Below are 19,441 nucleotides of genomic sequence, written 5' to 3' on the forward strand. Positions count from 1 at the left end.
GCTGAAAACACTCAATCTCGCTGCATGGAAAATTCCTTAACACCACAACAGACCCTACTCCCCAAAGAGGTGCAGGATGTCATTTTGGAGGCCAGAAGGCCATCTACTAGAAAGGCTTACTCCGCAAAATGGAAACGGTTTTGCTCTTGGAATGAGAAAAAAGGCCAGGACCCTAGAAAACTGAATTTGCCTCAGGTATTACAGTATCTAGCTGAGCTGCTGAACAGTGGACTTTCATTTTCCTCCATAAAAATCCATGCCTCAGCCATTTCTGCAGAATTCAACACGGATCCACCCTTATTCTCTCACCCACTCTTAAGACAGTTCCTCAGAGGGGCTAAGAATATAAGACCACCAAGGAAACAACCAGTGCCAGCCTGGGATCTTAATTACATTCTAGAAAAATTAACATTGCCTCCCTTTGAACCAGCTGCCTCAACAGATTTGCAATATTTGTCCTGGAAAACAGCTTTCCTTCTGGCCATTACCTCAGCTCGTAGGGTTTCGGAAATACAAGCCCTCATGGCTGTGCAGCCTTTTCTCATCTTCCATCAGGACAGGGTTGCCCTTCGAACCAACCCGTCATTTATGCCTAAAGTGGTATCCAGGGTAGCTTTAAATCAAGCCATACACTTACCTACCTTTTACCCCAATCCTCAAAACAAAGGGGAAAGGCTGCTACATTCCTTGGACATCCATAGACAGCTACGTTATTATTTGGACAGAACAAAGACTTTCAGGAAATCAGAACAACTTTTTGTGTCCTATGCTGTAGGAGCTCAAGGGGAAGCCAGTTACCAAACAGACAATTTCAAAATGGATAGGCCACTGCATACGGTTTTGTTACTCCTATCATGGAAAATCTGTCCCTACAGGCATCAGATCCCACTCCACCAGGGCCACAGCTACCTCTACAACCTTCCTCAGAGGAGTTCCTACCAAAGATATTTTGGAGGCAGCCACTTGGAGTTCTGTGCATACCTTCACAAAACACTACCACCTGCCTTTATATTCCAAAACTAGTGCAGGCTTTGCCACTGCTGTGTTGCAGGGCATTCTGGCTCATCCCAGTTCCACCTAGTGCCTACCACCCTGTGCGTAGCTTTGGGATTCTACCCATCTGTGATTACTGCAGCTGTATGCACTATGAACATAGTACAGTTTTGTACCTACCGTAAATGTAGATGTTCGAGTGCTAATACAGCTGCAGTACAGTTTACCCTCCCTCCTTCCCCTCTTGGTAAAGGCCTAGGGCCTAACCCCTTTTCATACATCCTGATTGGGTTATCCTTCTATGGTATATTTGCTTGCAACTACTGATTTTTGGTTATATTGCATTGCATGTATATAAATATAATTTATGTATTGCCTTCCTACTGGGGGCACCTGACATCTGGGGCAAGAAAAGACTGAAGAAAATGGCGTCGGCTGTGTCTTATATACCCCTGCCTCACTGACGTCAGGAAAGAAAGCGACAGCAACCGACGCCGGACCTAGACTTTGGAATTCGGCCGACCGAGGACCCGCCTGACGGCAGAAAACCCATCTGTGATTACTGCAGCTGTATTAGCACTCGAACATCTACATTTATGGTAGGTACAAAACTGTACTTTTTTGCGCCCTTTGCAGACTAGCCATGTTAGCTTTGGATATAGCTTCACAGCACACTCTCTCTACAAGCATCCTACATTCCATCAGAGCAAAATTGTGTGGCAGACAATACAAACAGGACCAGAGCAGATCCTTTTGAATGGAAATTGAATCAGAAGGTCTTCCAAGATTTGATCTGTCTATGGGGAGTTTCACAAGTAGACCTGTTTGTCTCCTCTGTTAACAATCAACTGGCAAGATTCTGCTCCATGACTCCATGAAAGAAGACCTGGAAGACAGATGCATTTTCTTTTCCTTGGACGGGAATGTTCCTGTGTGCTTTTCCACCCTTTCCACTGATATCCAGGATGCTTCTGAAGATTCAGAGGGAATCCCCCAAAGATCGCTATGTTGACTCCTTTCTGACCAGACAACAGTGGTTCATCTTTCTTTTGGCAATAGCCAGGGGCAATTACCACAAGCTTCTATACATAATGTATTTACTCACACAAGGTAAAGAGTGTTTGACACACCCCAACCCCAGTCAAGTTAAATTGATTGTCTGGTTGAGAGGGTCTTAATTCCCTTTAGGCGGCTGTTTACTGAGTATGTGCAGCAAGTATTCATGTATACATGTCATATGTAAGTAAATAGAAAAGGTTTTCTAGTTGGTGCCAGCAACATAACCAACACCCATTCGGGGCTAATTGTTCTCTGGTTTTGCAATATTTGTGAGAGTTAGTATCCTATGGCCTTTCTTAGTCCTCCATCAAGGTTCATTTATTGGTCTTTTCAGCATTTCTACCCATGGATCCTCTTCTTTCAATGCATTCTCATGTCAAAATATTTTTGATAGGGATTTTGCATAAGCGGGCCTTCAAGAAAACTGGTGGCCCCTCCTTGAGATCTTAATTTTGTGTTACAGAAGTTAACACTTGCTCCATTTGAGCCAGCTAACCTGGCTGAGTTGAGTTTCTTAACATTAAAAACTGTTTTTCTAACTGCTCTGACCTTTTCAAGAAGAGTATCTGAGTTGCAAGCTCTTTATTTGAGTCAACCCTATCTCATTTTCCACAGAGACAGGGTATCTTTGAGAATTAATTCTCCTGTTATGCCTACAGTGGTATCCAGGTTTACTTTAAGCCAAACTATCTCCATGTTTTGTTTCCTGATCCTAAAAATGGGGGAGAGAGAGAGGATGCACCATACCTTGGATATCCACTGACAACTATGGTACTATTTTGACAGATCTAAGTTTTTCACATCTTCGGTTCATTTGCTCATTTCTTTTGAAGGTAAGAAGGGGCAGACGGTCAAAGCAGACTATTTCCAAATGGTTGTGTCTGACTATTACTTTTTGTTACACTCAGTACAACAAAACTATTCCAGGCAGGGTTTAGGCCCACTCTGCCAGGGCTTTGGTTTCAGCTATGTCTTTTTGCTAAGGGTTGGATTTTAGAACTATTCTAGAAGCAGCAACTTGGCTCTGTGTACATATGTTTACAAGAAACTATAAGCTCAATTCATTTCATTAATCTACTCCACTGTACTTTTCATATCTTTCCTCACCTACCCCTTACCACTGTACTCTTGCCATTCGTTTTGTGCTCTCTGATATCTCTATTGACACCGCTAGTACTTCATGATTGCGTTTCTCTTGTATCACTGATTTCCCTAGCTACCCGCCTACTTCCTCCCATTCCTTGTGTACTCCCCATAGGTGTCCTCGCCCCTCCCCTATTTCCCCCTCTGTCCCCTGTCTCCCCCCCCACCTCATATCTTGCCCTAGGGCATATAAAGGGAAGACCTTTGTGGCGCCTTTCCTTTACTACCTGCTATTCTACTCGGCTGCTGTGCGCTCCTGACCCAGACCCTCTATCTGACTTGTAAGTACATTTATTGACTGTGTTGTCTTATCTGTATTTACTGTCGTTTAATGTTATCACTATTGCACACTATTAATATTGTTAGTTTCTCCTGGCACAACTAAGAGAAGTACTCTGTAACGGCAGAATCCGCCAATTGGGTCAAGCGCTCTTAGAGGACTGCTCTTTATTAAGATGTATTATAGTGAATGGTGATTTTTTGCTGTGTCATTGCTGAATGAGACTGGTATATACTAGGAACGACTCGCTTTGTGTTGTCAGTACACCTTGTGTAGAATACATTTTGGGTGAATTTGTTGTCCTAGTCTAACTGCTTTTGTAATGCTAGCGACTAATTGTATTGTACGTTCCCTTGCAAGGAACGCGTATCTAGTACAACTTGTGCAGAAAACAATTTAAGTTTGATTTAATGACCTGAGATATAAGGTTTTTATAAACGATTGTGACTACGAGTCTTAGCGACCACTTGTTTTGCTCATCGCCATATAAGGAATGTGTTTTTCAGTACAACCTGTGTAGGAAACATTAAGTTTAATTTCAGGTTCTGGGCTATGAGGTTTTAAAAGTGTTAGTGACTACTTGGTTTGCACCATCTCCCACGTGGACTGTGGTTGCGCAGTTCTTTGGAGTGTGAATCTATGCTCTATCATTGTGCATGTACTAGTCCACTCATTTATAGGTTAATGATTCATACTGTTATGCCCCTCGAAATCTCTCCCTTTTTGCATGATATGTACTATACATGTTTAGAATATTTATCTTATACGCAAATCTAACAAGTGAATATTTAACTCCGTTTTTGTGTTTTATTTTTCATGATATCCCGCCCTTTAGCCTATCTATATATTTACCGAGCGTTACCTTCTTATAATTTGTCTAGTGTGCGCCTACCCCTAACTCTGTATTAGCTAGCACTGCTTGTCGAGTGTCTTAGCCTAGTTGATTATCCTGATGGTTCATTGAAAGGTGTCCTTTGCTACATTCTTAGCGGAAACCATTACTGTTACACCTATCAGTGGAATGTAAGCAGTCTTAATTATTTATATTGCCAGGGAGTTACTCTATAACCCTAAAAGTTGATATTAAGCAGTATCTTGCTTACCCTCTGTGGGACCTACTATTAATATACCAAGTGGCTGATATGTGCTTTTGCGAACCTGCCTAGCCCTAACCACTCACCTCTTACAACCTGCTGTTAGGGATTGTTCTTTTTCTTGTCATTAGTGACCTGTTAACGTCTCCATTGATAAAAATGTTGTTTTAACTTTTGGAACACATTAGCCATTGCTAACTGCTTTATACTGATATCTACTGTTAAACTTCTATCATAGAATATTCAAACTTTGTACCTGTGTTATATTTCAATGATAGTGATTGCTTTACTGATAGACTAAACGTCCTGACTTAGCCTTATTAGTACAGATGTCTAATGTTCACAGTTGTTAATTACTACTATTCTAATGATCACATTAGTAGTTTTGTAGTGCTATTCTTTATGTTAAACTGTTGAAATTTCTACTCTAATTGATACTAGAGCTACTTGTTATTGCCTCATTATATTAATACCCTCTCTCCTTACCTTCCTTCCCTCCTAGCTCACTATCCACTACTCTGAACTAAGGAACTTACCTGGCTATTAAAGATACCCTCATCTACCTCAAACCTTGGCAACTTGGATCTACATTTGTGCTGTCCCTATACTTTACTACTGCTTGAGCAGCATTTTACAAAGTACGTTAATCTCTTGACCCTGTTAATGGCTATTCTCAGAACTGTGTTACAATTGTACTAAATTTACTGGCCCCTGTGTCAGGAACGCTAGCAGCCAGACTCCTCTCCAAGACCAGTAATTTCTAATATTTTCTTTCCCTTACCGCCTGCCTTATCCTTCCCACTTGTTATTTGTCTGCCCTTAGTCACCTGTTGTATTACCACCTCTGAGCACTAGATGCCAGCCTAACCAGGCCTTAACCCTTACCCTCTTTCCATTCATACTAGTTTAGCTCTTAACATTATTCTCTCCTATTTTCTCAACCCTTTGTCCAGTTGCCCAGATATCCCCTAAATCCTCACTCCCTGCTCCTTACCTGCACTCCCACCACCTTCTACCCTTAGCAGACTAGTAAGCAATTTCTTCCTCTTCCGCACCTTTGTCTTGAACTATACCTGCTCCACTTTAAGCTACTCACCTGCTTACCTTCTCTAACTGGGCTGCTCTGCTCACTGATTGTATCCTTCTCTACTTGCTCTATCCCACTCCGTTCGCCCTATGGGCTCACTCCGCTCCCCTACTCCCAATTCCCACCCACCCCTAGTGCTGTTAACCTTATACCTATCGAGTCACACCCACTTTATTATCCATTCAATCACCTTCAACATATAATTATAAACTCCTGCCCTTATCTTACCCCCTCAACATCTCTACTCTACCTCAATATCTAAGACCACTCCTCCTGACTTCTCCCCGCAGCTTACTCCCTCATCACCTCTACTCATTCTCAATAACTATTACCACTCCTCTTACATCTATTTAGTTTATCTTCCACTCCCCTCTACCTCTTCTGACTATCCTTCCATACCACTACAGTTATCGCACCCTACCCTTTAACTACATTTTAAGCTACCTATCAACTTTATATAACCTTTTTATCCTTCTACTTTAAATGGCCTACTCTCATAGATCTATCCTCAAAAACTATCTTGTCTTTTCTTCCTTATTTATATTTCTAACTTTAACTTACACACTCACTGCTTATGAACATTACACTCTGAATCACAACGTGTCCTATCTGCAAACACTCCGTACTACGCATTCCAACTGCTTCTGTCATAGCAACATCACCTCTACTTCAGCTTATCTGCTTCCTAGGTTCCATAGATGTACCCATGTTTCTTACCTCCCCAACAAGCTAACCCCACCCAAGCACTATAAAAGCTTTAGAATTTCATCGGCACAATCCACAAACATTCTAACAGGTGGAGATATTCATCCAAATCCTGGCCCATCCCCCCTAAATGTCAGTCTACAAAATCAATCATTCAATAATGCTACCTCCTCTATAATATTAGATAACTCCCTCAGGATAGCACAACTTAATATTCGTAGCATTAACAACAAAATTAGTCCACTGCATGCTCTCCTTCAAGCTTATGCATTTGATATTCTTTGTCTTACAGAAACTTGGCTAAAACCTTCTACTCATGACGTAGAAATAACCCCACCTGGGTATAATATCCTAAGATGCGACTGTACATCAAAAAAGGGTGGGGGCTTAGCAATCTTATTCAAATCTGAACTACTTGTTTCACCCTATGATATATCGCTACCCTCTAATACCAATGCCGAGACCCTTACTATTAAACTCCAAATAAATAGCTCTAAATCAATCTATATAATCTGCTCTTACATCCCTCCAGGAAATAATTTTAGCACTCTAGAAAACATTCTTAGTAGCCTTTCCACTCACTTACCTCAAGAATCGATTGTATTAGGTGATTTTAATATAGACTGGACTACATGTAATTCCCCCAACCCTAACACCCACATAAATCTATTTGGTTTCAACCAAATAATAAACACCCCTACTAGAATCCACAAACCAAGTAATAAAGAAACTACTCTTGACTGGATCCTTATAAATAGTCATCCAGATACCTACAAAACAGGAACTCTCCCAGATGACATCAAGTGATCACATTTTAACCTACATTACAAAACAAAAGAACTACAGCCCTAAAAATAACAATTTTGTTACCTATCGTTCTAAAAAACACTTCCAAGTAGAGAACTTCATTAATGAGCTAAAAGCCTGTAACTGGTCATCTCTAAAGCTACTTAATCTGGATGAAGCAATCTCCTATTTTAATTCTATATTCCTTCAAATTCTAAATAGCCATGCTCCCTTCCGCTCCTCCAGAGTTAGAACCAAAATAGCCCCTTGGCTCACAAAACAAACTAAAGAAAAAATGCTTCTATGAAACAAAATATGGGCAAAATGGAGAACCTCTAAAAGCTCTGCAGACCATCTTTACTTTAAACAGGTAAGAAATGCTGTCAAAAAGAATATAATCTCAGACAAAAAACTACTATTCCCACCTTCAACAATCACACTTTAAAAATCCTCAAAAGTTTTGGTCTGGTATTAATAAACTGCTCAAACCAGGACATGCTAGAACTCCTTCCCCCTATTCTATTCCCAGTAATAACCCTCTGCAAATAGCAAATGCTTTTAACAGTTACTTCATTGAAGCTATTCAAACTCTAACTCAAACACTAGCACCCATCACCCCCACTCCCTCACAACATACTAACAGTCCACTTCCCTCCCTACATTTGCAACCTGTTCCAACATCCTTTATCTGCAAACTCCTTCAAAAACTCAAACCCTGCACTCCCTCTGCTGATAGCCTCCCAGCAGAATACCTTCAAATTGCAGCTAAAGCCATAGCATACCCTGTTTCCATCCTTATAAACAGATCTATCTCAGAAGGCTACATCCCCTCCATATGTAAAGTGTCTCATATAATCCCCTTGCACAAAGGAGGTAAATCTACTGATATCTCCAACTACCGACCAATTGCTCTACTCTCCCCATTAGCCAAAATTATGGAAAAATGTATTCACCATCAACTACTTCAGCACCTTCTCCACAACAACTTGCTTGCTAATTGTCAACATGGTTTTAGGCCCTTTCATAGCACTACTTCTGCCCTGCTAACTTTTATTGATTGCATAAACAGGAATCGGAACAATAACTCTCTCTCAGCTGCTCTATTTATTGACCTATCTAAAGCCTTTGACATGGTCAATCACAACCTACTTATCAATGTGCTAAAAGCCCAATCTCTTGACCCACAAGCAATCCTTTGGCTCAAATCTTATCTGGAAAATAGACAGCAAGCAGTACTCTGGGACAATAATCTATCCACACACCTCCCAGTGAGCACTGGAGTTCCTCAAGGTTCTATCCTAGGCCCTCTTCTTTTCTCCATCTTTATTAATGATCTCCATACTGTTTTTCCACAATCCACCTGTATACAATACGCTGATGACTCTACTCTTATCTGTACTGCCAAGTCTTCTTCCTCTCTCCAGACCCTTACACAAAATGTATTCAACACAGTTGAAAAATGGTTCACCCAACGCTGCCGCCTTCTTAACCCCAAAAAAACTAAACTACTACTTTTTACTCCCACCAAAAAAATCAACACAGATCCACTTCACTATTACCTCTGACAATGGAACCTGTATTTCCCCTGATTCTACTGCTCATCTCCTTGGCGTAACTATTGACCATAACCTCAACTTCGATGCCCATGTTAACAATACTATTAAATCTGTCAATAAAAAAATAGGCTCCCTGTATAGAATAAAACCCTTCCTTACCCCACTAGCTAGGAAATCTATTGCCCAGACTCATCTTACATCTACCCTATTCTATGCATCCGCCATTTATACAAATCTTTCAAAGCATAATCTCACCAAACTGGAAACTAGCTACAATAACATAACCAGATTTGCCACTGACTCTCTATATAGAACCCACCATTGTCTTAACCTTAAACAACTCAGATGGCTAGAACTACAAAACCAACTACATTACAATCAACTTGTGATCGCACAAAAAATCCTGCACCATCCTACTAATACTCCTATCCTCTCTAATCTGATCTCCCCATATAAAAATCTTACAACACGACGCTCTTCTAATAAGTTACTTATTGCCAACAATTTATCTAATAACAAAGCGGGTGAGTCACTCTTTTCTAATGTTGTGGGTAGAATCTGGAACAAACTTCCTAGTACACTCACTTCTCTCTCATCTACACCAATCTTTAAGAAACACCTCAGAGATCACCTAAAAATACATTGGCTTTGCCCCTGCTCAAAACCTGATTGAATCATACTTTTCTTTCTTCTCCTCTCCCTTTCCTCTCCTGCTTCCAGAACAAATCCCCCCCTACAACTCTTGAATAATTACGACCAACCCACTCTTTTTTACCTGCATCTTTTCCTTCCCATTCTCTTCTTTTTGCTGACTTAATGATTTATTTTTCAAGGGAATGCAAATGTTCAAATACTGTAACCTCTTGTCTGATTGTACATGACACCTACTAAAGAACTAATACTTGATTCTTTCTTACACCTACTCTAATGAAACCATACATTGTTCACAAATTAATAACTTTTCTTAGTATGTCTTGCTATGTAATTGAAACTAGTCATTTTTTGAATGTTTGAATGTTATAATTTACTCATGCTTGGAGCTTTTCTCCCCGGGCCTCTACTGAAAATGGATATGTATCCAGCTAGACTAGCCCGGTCAACAAATATAGAATAAAATAAAATAAAATTGCCTAGGCCTAGAGGTCAGGCTTTGCAAGGACTGTTCTCTAGGTGCTCCTGGAGCCTTTCCTTTCCACCTCCAAAATGTAGTAAGCTAGTGGAATTTACCCATAGTTAAGGCTAATGCAGCAGTGATCAATGTGATGAACATATTGCAGTTATGTAAGTGAGCTTACCATAACAGTAGATGTTTGAGTGATCACTCCTGCAGTAGCCTCTCCTTTTCTCCATCCCCCTTGTTTTTTGTGTGTGTGTCGATTATGCTAGGGTGTAAATAATAATTTTTTGTTGCCCCTGGCATTGCCTTTTCAGGGCACAGCCTCACTGTCTCTGTTGGCTTGAAATTTCTGAAGGGTTTGGTGCCCAAACCTGTGTTTTTACTCAGCTCAGCTTGACCTGATTGATGGTTTGGGCATGTAGAAAGTGTAGAAAGCTTTGGAATTTGGCCGGCTGTTATATCCATGGCAAGATAACCCCATATAGTTAAGGTTACTGCAGCATTGATCGTTCAAGCTTCAACTGTTATGTTAAATTTACGTACAGAACTGTACTCTGTTGACTATTTTATACATCAACATTTCGATTTGGTATAGAGTCTTCACATAGACATGTGGTTATTTTATAATATGTTCATGGCTTGTTTAAAGAAAGATTCTTGAGAAGCATCACATGTCCGTTTATTACTATCCTTCCCTACTTTGATATTCTCTTGTTATCTGCAATTTTTACCTTCACAGTAGTATGATCGGGGGGGGGGCCCACTGGCAACATCTGTTAAGATCTTTAACAGTAAAATGTAATCTATTTCTGTCTGTAACAAATTTTCTTTTATACATATATAGTCTGCATTGTTCTGTCCGTAGTTTGTCATATTTAATAGTTTTCTTACATGCTGGTACTTCAGATCCATTTTTTTCCTCAAGGTTTTCTTAGATTTCAGATACCCATAACAATATCTGTATTTACAGTAAAATAGGGCATACTGTTTTCAAATAAGAATACTCTATCCTTAACTGTGGTTTGTGGCTGTAATGTGTTAACTCTATATACAGTTGGTTCCATTGTGGTATCCAAAACTTTACATATGTGTGGAATAACATCAAAACAGTCTAGCATTGTAATGTTATTATTAAAAGGAATTGCTCTGCCTAAACAGATCTTGTGCAAAGCTCCATACCATAGGATGTTTCAAATTGTCTCAGTTTATTTACATTATTTCTTTATTAACAGTCTCATATTCAGAAGACTTAACCATATCCATGTTTATTCTCTTGCACCATTCTAAAATTAATATATACACTCTATATTTGTAAATGATATTTAATGTTAACTTTTGTTTTTGAAAGCAAGTTGTGTTTCGTAGTTACGAATGTTTAGGACCAGCTGTTTTCCATTGAGATTCACTTGATAACTCTTCCCCCTAGCAGGAGAGCAGAACGATTTGTAAGCCAAATCATCAGTCATGAATGGCAATGAAATTCAGAGGTCTTTACCCTTTTGATAATGACTATGGAGTTTTTGTTTTGGATCTGTTTTGTCATAGGAAAGTGTTTATCTGTTAAGGTGTTGGACATGAGTTCAGGATGTTGTCCATAACACTGGCTTTCAGAGAAGATTTGTTACTGCAGTACCAGGCAGAGTCCTGCATCCTTCTCTTCGCACTCTAGAAGTCAGTATTGTTCCTGATTTTCTAGTCTCTTATGGAGAACTGTTTAGCATTGGTGTGGTTAGAAGTTTGCAAGTTAGGAGCTTGGCTAAATTTATGTCTGTACACGTGGAAGAGATTTCTGTATTATGTAAACAAGTGGATATGCTTATTGTTTTGAAATGTTTTGCCCATTTGCTGGATCACATTTTGGCCAGTTTCCTCTGTTACGAGTTATTGTTCAGCTTTGTCATTATGCATACCATGAGGCAGTAGCAAATGAACAACAAGAGATATGGGGTAGTCATTCATACCATGAGGCAATAGTGAATTAACAACATCAGAACTGTGGGTAGTCCTTCAGTATGTTATAGTGGATGGGCTAGAAACGGGCAGACAGAAATGACCATGACAAGTGGATATGCTTATTGTTTTGAAATGTTTTGCCCATTTGCTGGATCACATTTTGGCCAGTTTCCTCTGTTACGAGTTATTGTTCAGCTTTGTCATTATGCATACCATGAGGCAGTAGCAAATGAACAACAAGAGATATGGGGTAGTCATTCATACCATGAGGCAATAGTGAATTAACAACATCAGAACTGTGGGTAGTCCTTCAGTATGTTATAGTGGATGGGCTAGAAACGGGCAGACAGAAATGACCATGACAGATGTGAAGACTGAAATAGTCAAAATGTCTGAAGTAATGTTTGTATGAATGTATATTATGGGCAGCTCTTTTAACCCTTACATGTTGCAGACTTCCTGTTAATGTGTATTCACATGTAATAATTAATTTCTTTTAACTAATTAACACCAATGTGGTATGGAATGGCACACCTATAGTAGTCTACATACATCCTTGCATTCCAGTACATTTTCTGAAAATTCAACTTAAAAACTTAAGATAAATTAGATATTTCATGAGCAATACAAGCTATTGAAACCGTAGAAATAATAATGTTCTCAGTATGAAGTATTCTTTGCAGTGATAGCAGTCAGTGCATTCAGTCCCTCCACGAATACTGTAATATATTATAATGCACACAAAACCAGAATTATATGTTTTACTAAACTTTCATAAATTGTCATATGTTGGAAACTGAGCAACACAGACATATATTGTTAGTGCACTTTTGTTAACCAGTCATAAATTCCTAAGTGCACATTTATTGAGGTATTTACAAAAATATGAAAACATATTTATGTTGCTAATTGTACAATTAAACATTGAATATCTGTCAAGATGTGCAATTTACAGTGCAGATATCAATGCGAATTTCTTCAGCATCTAAGGTTTCATCTGACGTCATGCAAAAGTTTATCAGTCACTTGTATTTTGAAGTATTAAGGACATATAGAAATATTAAATATCTTCGTAATTACTAATAATCAACTAGCAATTTCTCCAGTGTAATATGACATAAGTGGACATTGACAGTTCATTTTCCGGTTTCCCACCATGGCATTTCACACCATACTCTCGGTAGTGGTGCTGTGGTAGCGTTGTCGCCTCATAGTAAGATGCTGTCCGGTTCGATTTTCAGCTAGAGTGTCTTCTGCGTGGAGACGTGCGTGAATGGGCATACCTTCGTTGAAGGTTGTGCATCAGGGCTGGTAACTCGGCACATAAAAATCAACTACCAATAATTAGTGGACCGGAGTTCCGCTGTGGCAACCCCTAACCGGGAAAAGCCGAAAGACACAACAACAACTCTCAACAGCATGTAGTTCTCTCAGTTGTGAAAATATGAACCTAAATATGAAAATAAGAATAATAAGTAGCAAACAGTGGTTAATTTCTATACTGTAGGACATTGTAGATTAACAATCTTAATGTCAATTTTTTATAAGTTCATCCCCATTCTAATACTGACTTTTATTAGCTGGTAAGTCACTTAGTGAAAGAAGCCAGACACAAAAAAGGTTTGGACACCATAAAGAGCTATGGGTGTTAAACTGGAAGTATGCAAAAAAGGGGCGGTAGGCTTAAATGAAATAACTTTAAGTCCTGTAATCTGATAAGACTCTGTGTGTGTGTGTGTGTGTGTGTGTGTGTGTGTGTGTGTGTGTGTGTGTGTGTGTGTGTGTATATATATATATAAAATATTTGTGTGTGAAACGTGATGATGGTGAAACATTCATTCTTTTTGTCCTACATTTTTTCTTTGTTTTGAAATTGATGTCATAGACCTTTCTTCCATTTTCTCTCCCTAGCTATACAAGAGAGGGTTGACCAGATGGTATTTTTCTGGGATGAGATCAAAGTTCGGGCAGAAGAGAGAGAGACAAAACTCCTGGATGTTTTGGAGCTGGCTGAAAAATTCTGGTATGACATGACTGCCCTTCTGAGTACAATTCGCGATACGCAGGAGATAGTCAGGGACTTGGAGGAACCAGGCATTGATCCATCCATTATTAAGCAACAGATGGAGGCAGCAGAGGTAAGGAATGAGGTGTACAAAACTGGACAAGGCACCACAAGACAGAGTAGATAGTTGTTGCCTTAGAGGTAGAAGTACTAATTGGACACTTTCTCTTGCACTGTAAAATTGCACAAAACTATATTGCTCCACCTTCAAGTGACTTGAGTAGTAGTATAGATCACAGTGTCATTTTAAAAAAATGTTCATCTTCATTTGTAGTTTCTGACTTGCACAACAGTATAGTAGGACACTAATTGACCATGTGTTCAACATACCAAGTAACACAGAGCTCTTCTGTATTTAGGCTATTAAGGAGGAAACAGATGGCCTTCACGAAGAACTGGAATTTGTGAGGATCTTGGGAACTGACCTTATCTTTGCTTGTGGTGAAACAGAAAAGCCAGAAGTGAAGAAAAGCATTGATGAGGTAATCGGTTACTTCTTTCTGAATTTTTGATTGGTTTTGCCAAACAGATGTGCTAATTAAATGGATCTTTTTAGATGGACAGAGTTTTATTTTTTAAATTGCTTTTTCTTTGTTGACTTTCCACTTAAAGGCTGTTATAATACAGAGTGGATTTCTGAAAGGAATAGCATGTACTGGAAAGTGGGAGATACGAAGTTCCCATCTTAGTTAATAAAATTCATTTGGAATATTCGTTTTGTCCATGTCACAAACCTTCTAGAGGTAGTAGATAAAATAGATAAAGCAACAAGACTTGAGTTGAAGTGTGAATTTGCTTCTTATACGGCTCTTTGATGACAAAAATAAATATGCGTAAGCTGGATAATTTTGCATTTTTTCTTGATTCAGTGTTTTCAGTTCATTTTCAGATTTTTATACATTTTAAGCTGTTGTAAAAAAATATAGGTTACAGAACACGCAATCTTGCCAAGTTAGCTAGAATAGCTTTACTTTCCAGCTTTTTGTGGTGGGCTTGGGAAATGCCTGAAATGTAGTGGCAGGGATAGTGGTTAATACATGTGGTGTTAATGAGAGTTCATATCACAACAGCTGAAACTTGAACAACTACACTTGATACAAGTATGTGTGACCCAATGGCATCTGTTAGTATAGGTCCTAATGAAACAGCTATGGCAAAACTTTGTCATTGTAGTGGATGTAAAATAAATAAAGATGCCAAGATAATTCAGCAGTTTTGCATGTATTGCTGTACATTTAGAGAAAAACATGTTTAGCCGTTAGTGAGCATTAATAAATGTATTTCAGCTGTGCATTTTAGAATGTTAAGTTGTCAGAGACTAATTGTTGGCCTGCTCTGCATGGTTCTCCTTTTTGCTGTAGTTGTAGTGAAGCTACCAGCAGGAGTAAGTTATTTGAAAGCAGCAACCTTCATAGGATGCAGAAGTCATTTTAGTAAGTAGGAGGGCAAAAAAATCAGGTACACAAGAAGTAGGTAGTAAAAGGATTCTACAGTAAGTAAACAGTAGATAACCATGGTGAAACAGCACCTTAAAGCAGCAACAGCAGACCTAATAATGTTGATAATGGATGTAGTTATGTTAACTTTTAAGTTAGTCAAGGAGGTAGCTGATCAAAAATGGAAACCTTCAGGGAAAGGCTTTGCCACTCAAGAGCTCATGCCACGACTGCTGATATTTAAAAATTTATAAACATTTATTTTATTAGGGCATATATTCGGGGATAATTGCTATCATTATCATGTTTACTTTCTTTTCATGTATTTCTCAGTGGATGTTTTACTTATTATTCAGATGTATTAGGCAGTTTATACTTATTTAAAGTAAGTGAAATGCTGTGATAGTAAATATGTATGACTGTAGTTCTCTATTGTTTTTCTGTTATTTGTTCTTGTTCATGTATATACTGCTTTGTTTTTGCCATTTGACCCAGGTCACAACTAAAAAGGATTTGGTGTTTAGGAGTTCATTTACCTGATTAACAAAGGAAGGAAGGAAATTAATTAATTAATTGCTGCATATGAGTTGCAATAGTAATCCTAAATATCTCTGGTAGTTTTGTGTAACTACTGACAGTACTTTTTTGACTTTACAGATGAATAATGCCTGGGAAAACTTGAACAAGAGTTGGAAAGAAAGGATGGACAAACTTCAGGATGCTATGCTGGCAGCTGTGCTTTATCAGGATGCCCTTCAGGTAGGGAACTTAAATAGGCGTCTGTGTAGTAGCAAGAGACATTTTAGGTAAAAACAAAACGGTGCATCTCCAAGTTGGTGCTAATGTCAGTTTCTGACTCTTTTGGACCTTAATGTTGGGAAATAGTCCCCTTTTTGATATTTAGTTGCACTGCCTGTTGGTACAGATCACAGCATACCAAAACCAAATTAATGCAGAAGTGCTAAGCAAACAATCTACCTTTAATTATTCCCATATGAAAAAAAAAGTCTGTAGCTTCCCATTCTTCTAAAATAAATTGTCTTAGATCTGATGAAGTCTTTGGATGAAAGCATTTATCTAACAGTGAAGAGTTTTAACTTTTAAATGTATACACTTCGTAACATAATCTCAGGGTGAAGGAGGTTTTACATCCAATATGTTGGCCCTTATCTTGTTTTCAACTTATAGATTCTCTGTAGCAGTCCACATCAATTTTGTAGATTTTAGTGTTTCTTTCATCTAGTCTTGGGTCTGCTTTTATCCCCTTTTGTTTTGCCAGTCGTAGTTCTCCCCCATCCTTTGGGCTGCTGTGAAATATGATGTGGATCCCTTAGTGTGTGATGCATTGAAGGTTAGAGACATTGCCAAGCAGCCATGTAAACCAGCAGTTCAGTAACGTATTATTATCTCAGTACCTTTAGTTACTCTGATAGACTAAAAGATCTGTTGCTCTGCTTGGTGTCATACAGACTCCTGCGGGTGATCTTTGCTTAGCTTTCCATTCTGTGATTGACCCAGCACTCTTTGAACTCCTCCACCTAAGAACAGTTGGTAACGCAAACTCCCATTCTGGTGACCTAAACTAACACTGTTACAACAAGACCAAACAGAGTGACAGATTTGTAACCCAACGTATATGCCATTTCTGGAATAGGCTGCCCTTCCCTGTTAAACAGAGTAATTCTGTAGCAACCTTTAAAACCAGTTTGGAAGACTGGATGGGTTATCTCAAATTTCTTCTAGGAAAATGTGGTGAAAGTTTATTTAATGGGAGGTACTGCTAGTTTACCACCAGTACTGGGTGATGTGGCTGAGCTTCTTGATGGTCTCTTTAGCAGTAGGCATGGTAAGAGCCTCTGACCACTTGGAGGCAGATGTAAATCAACTGTGTAGTATCAGGCTACATTGTAGGCAAGCGATGTCAGCCAGCAGTTGTGCAGCACCACTGTACACTGCTTTTAAGAGATGTAACCCAACATCTTTAAACATGTAATGGGAAAGTCTGCCCATTTTGACTGACAGGACTTAACGTCTTCACACATTTATTTTCTTTCAACACTTGTAGCTCTTTACGGTATCTTGACAGTTTTTAGGGATGGATTAATAATAGGCAGCATATGAAAGAGCAAGGTGTAACAGACAAAAATGACACTAAGATTTGTAATCTAGAATACACTTCATTAAAGCTTTTAACCAATGTTGTGTGTTTTTTCGTCATTCATATTTTCATAACTGGGGGAGCTACATGTTATTGAGGGACATAATCTGAAATGTTATGGTGGGAGACAGAAAAATACATTATCACTGTCTGTCTTTAATGCATTGTGCAGGATTTACTGCTTGGTTTTTGATAGTAGGTATGAAGATATGTAGTATATCCATATTTAATTTAACACTTCCAAAACCAGTTGATGTAAAAACTGGTGTAAAATCAGGTGAAACCTTTTATGATAATTGATAAAATTGTGATTGGTTTGCATTGCAAATTTTGCAACTCGAGAGATGTTGAGTGTTGCACTGCTAATTGTACAAATTGCCATATTTTTTTTAGTTCTGTAAATATTTAAAGTGACATTTCTACAACAAAAAGGTCAGAAACACATTCCTCAAAAAGACTATCATCTCAGGTGCTTGTGGAAGTTTCATGATGTGAGCAATGTATATTTTTTTTAAAACGAAAATAGAATTGTTGCTTAGCAATGTAAATTAGTTTTAGCTTCCAGATACCCAGGCATCTTAGTAGTGTTTCTTCCTTGGGTATGAGGAAATGACCGGTTTGACATTTGTTCACTTATTTAAGGCCTGCAAAGTTGAGGAAATGATGAAGCACAGAAAAATGGCTAGTGTGAGAGAAACAGAGTTGTTGCAATCTTGGTGATCCTGCCTGTCCCAATGAGGCCTGCAGGGATAGGGTCTGCTGAGGCCCAAGTATGTCTGCTTTTAGCCTAGAATGTCACTTCACTCCAGACGTGTTTATGCTATAACCCATTAGAAGCAGACAGTGGGCTACCAGCTTTGAGTTCCATTAAGGCCTCTGAAGAATTTGCATCTGCTCCACAAACAAATCTTGGTTTCTGGTTCCTGTGATTGGTGCTCCAAGCCCTGCTCTGTTGGTATAGATCCTTCTTACCAGGCATTCAGACATGCTGTTCCCATGAATTTTGTTGATTGTCCTTGGGGGACCGATTCAGCAATTCTCATACCACTTCCTCCAACTTTTGCTATTGCTACAGGTACTGGTGCATTGAGTCTGATCTCTACTCCTCTTCTGTCTGATAGGCAGATGTCCTTAACTCTTAATTACTGCTATTTTCAAACAGTTTGTAAAGTAATGGCTGACAGCTATGCAGAGAGCTGCTCTGGCTCTCAGTCTTCTCTAGCCACCTCTGAAGTGCTACCACAGAAAAGGAAACCCTCCTTTATAACTTTCCTTTGCTCCTCTGTTTCAGTCCAAAAAGAGGAAATGGAGTGGAGGACCTGTCCTGTGTTGACCAGATCCTGTCCTACGTTGGGTTCCATACTTGTGATGAGCCCCCCCCTCCCCAAACAATGATGTCTTATGTAATGAGACCTTAAACCTAATGAAGTATTTCAGATTGTGTATATAGTATGACTGACTTTTGCACAAAAACTGTTTTGAGTTCCTTGGATGTGTGGAACCTCCCAACAGTGATCCAGGCATTAGAGAGTCTGCTTGAGGTTGTATGTCTAGAAACAAGTTGTTAACCAGATGCACCTAAAATCTCATTGGATTTTATAGGTTATAGGGCCAACATATGTATTTCTAAGAACCCATTTGCTGACCCAGCAAGGTTGGATCTGTAATGAAACAGCAAATCCTGGATAGTCTGGGCTCAAAATAATGTAGCATAAGCACTGAAACTTTGCAGCAATGCAAATGAAAAATGTAATTTTTTGGCATCTCACAAAATCTTTAAAGAACACACTCACACAGTGCACTCCTCAACATGAGGGCCTTTTCTCATACCTTTCTAACTATGCTACTGCCTTCACCATCACACAGGCTCAGACTTAAAACAAATGCCTTTTTGTTGTACCTAGAGTTTGCAGTCTCAGGTATCAACAGAATGTTGCATGACAAATAATACATTGCCCAGTGATTGCTGTGGATGCAGCAAAGGGATCTAATGCTGGCTCCTTCCTTGA

General features: G+C 39.0%; 1 protein-coding gene across 1 annotated transcript in view; it reads left to right on the top strand.

Annotated features, from left to right (window-relative positions):
* Window positions 1-19,441, top strand: part of LOC122792184 (microtubule-actin cross-linking factor 1-like) — a gene marked incomplete in the record, with an annotated part of 3,579,694 nt that overhangs the window by 2,955,833 nt on the left and 604,420 nt on the right. The window contains 3 exon segments of the mRNA XM_044059907.1: window positions 13,685-13,911; window positions 14,198-14,320; window positions 15,932-16,033. Coding sequence (XP_043915842.1) covers window positions 13,685-13,911; window positions 14,198-14,320; window positions 15,932-16,033 — 452 coding nt within the window.

The sequence above is a fragment of the Protopterus annectens genome, chromosome 1.part2 (genome assembly GCF_019279795.1).
Source record: "Protopterus annectens isolate FY-2018-M chromosome 1.part2, PAN1.0, whole genome shotgun sequence".
NCBI classification, from domain to species: domain Eukaryota; kingdom Metazoa; phylum Chordata; order Ceratodontiformes; family Protopteridae; genus Protopterus; species Protopterus annectens.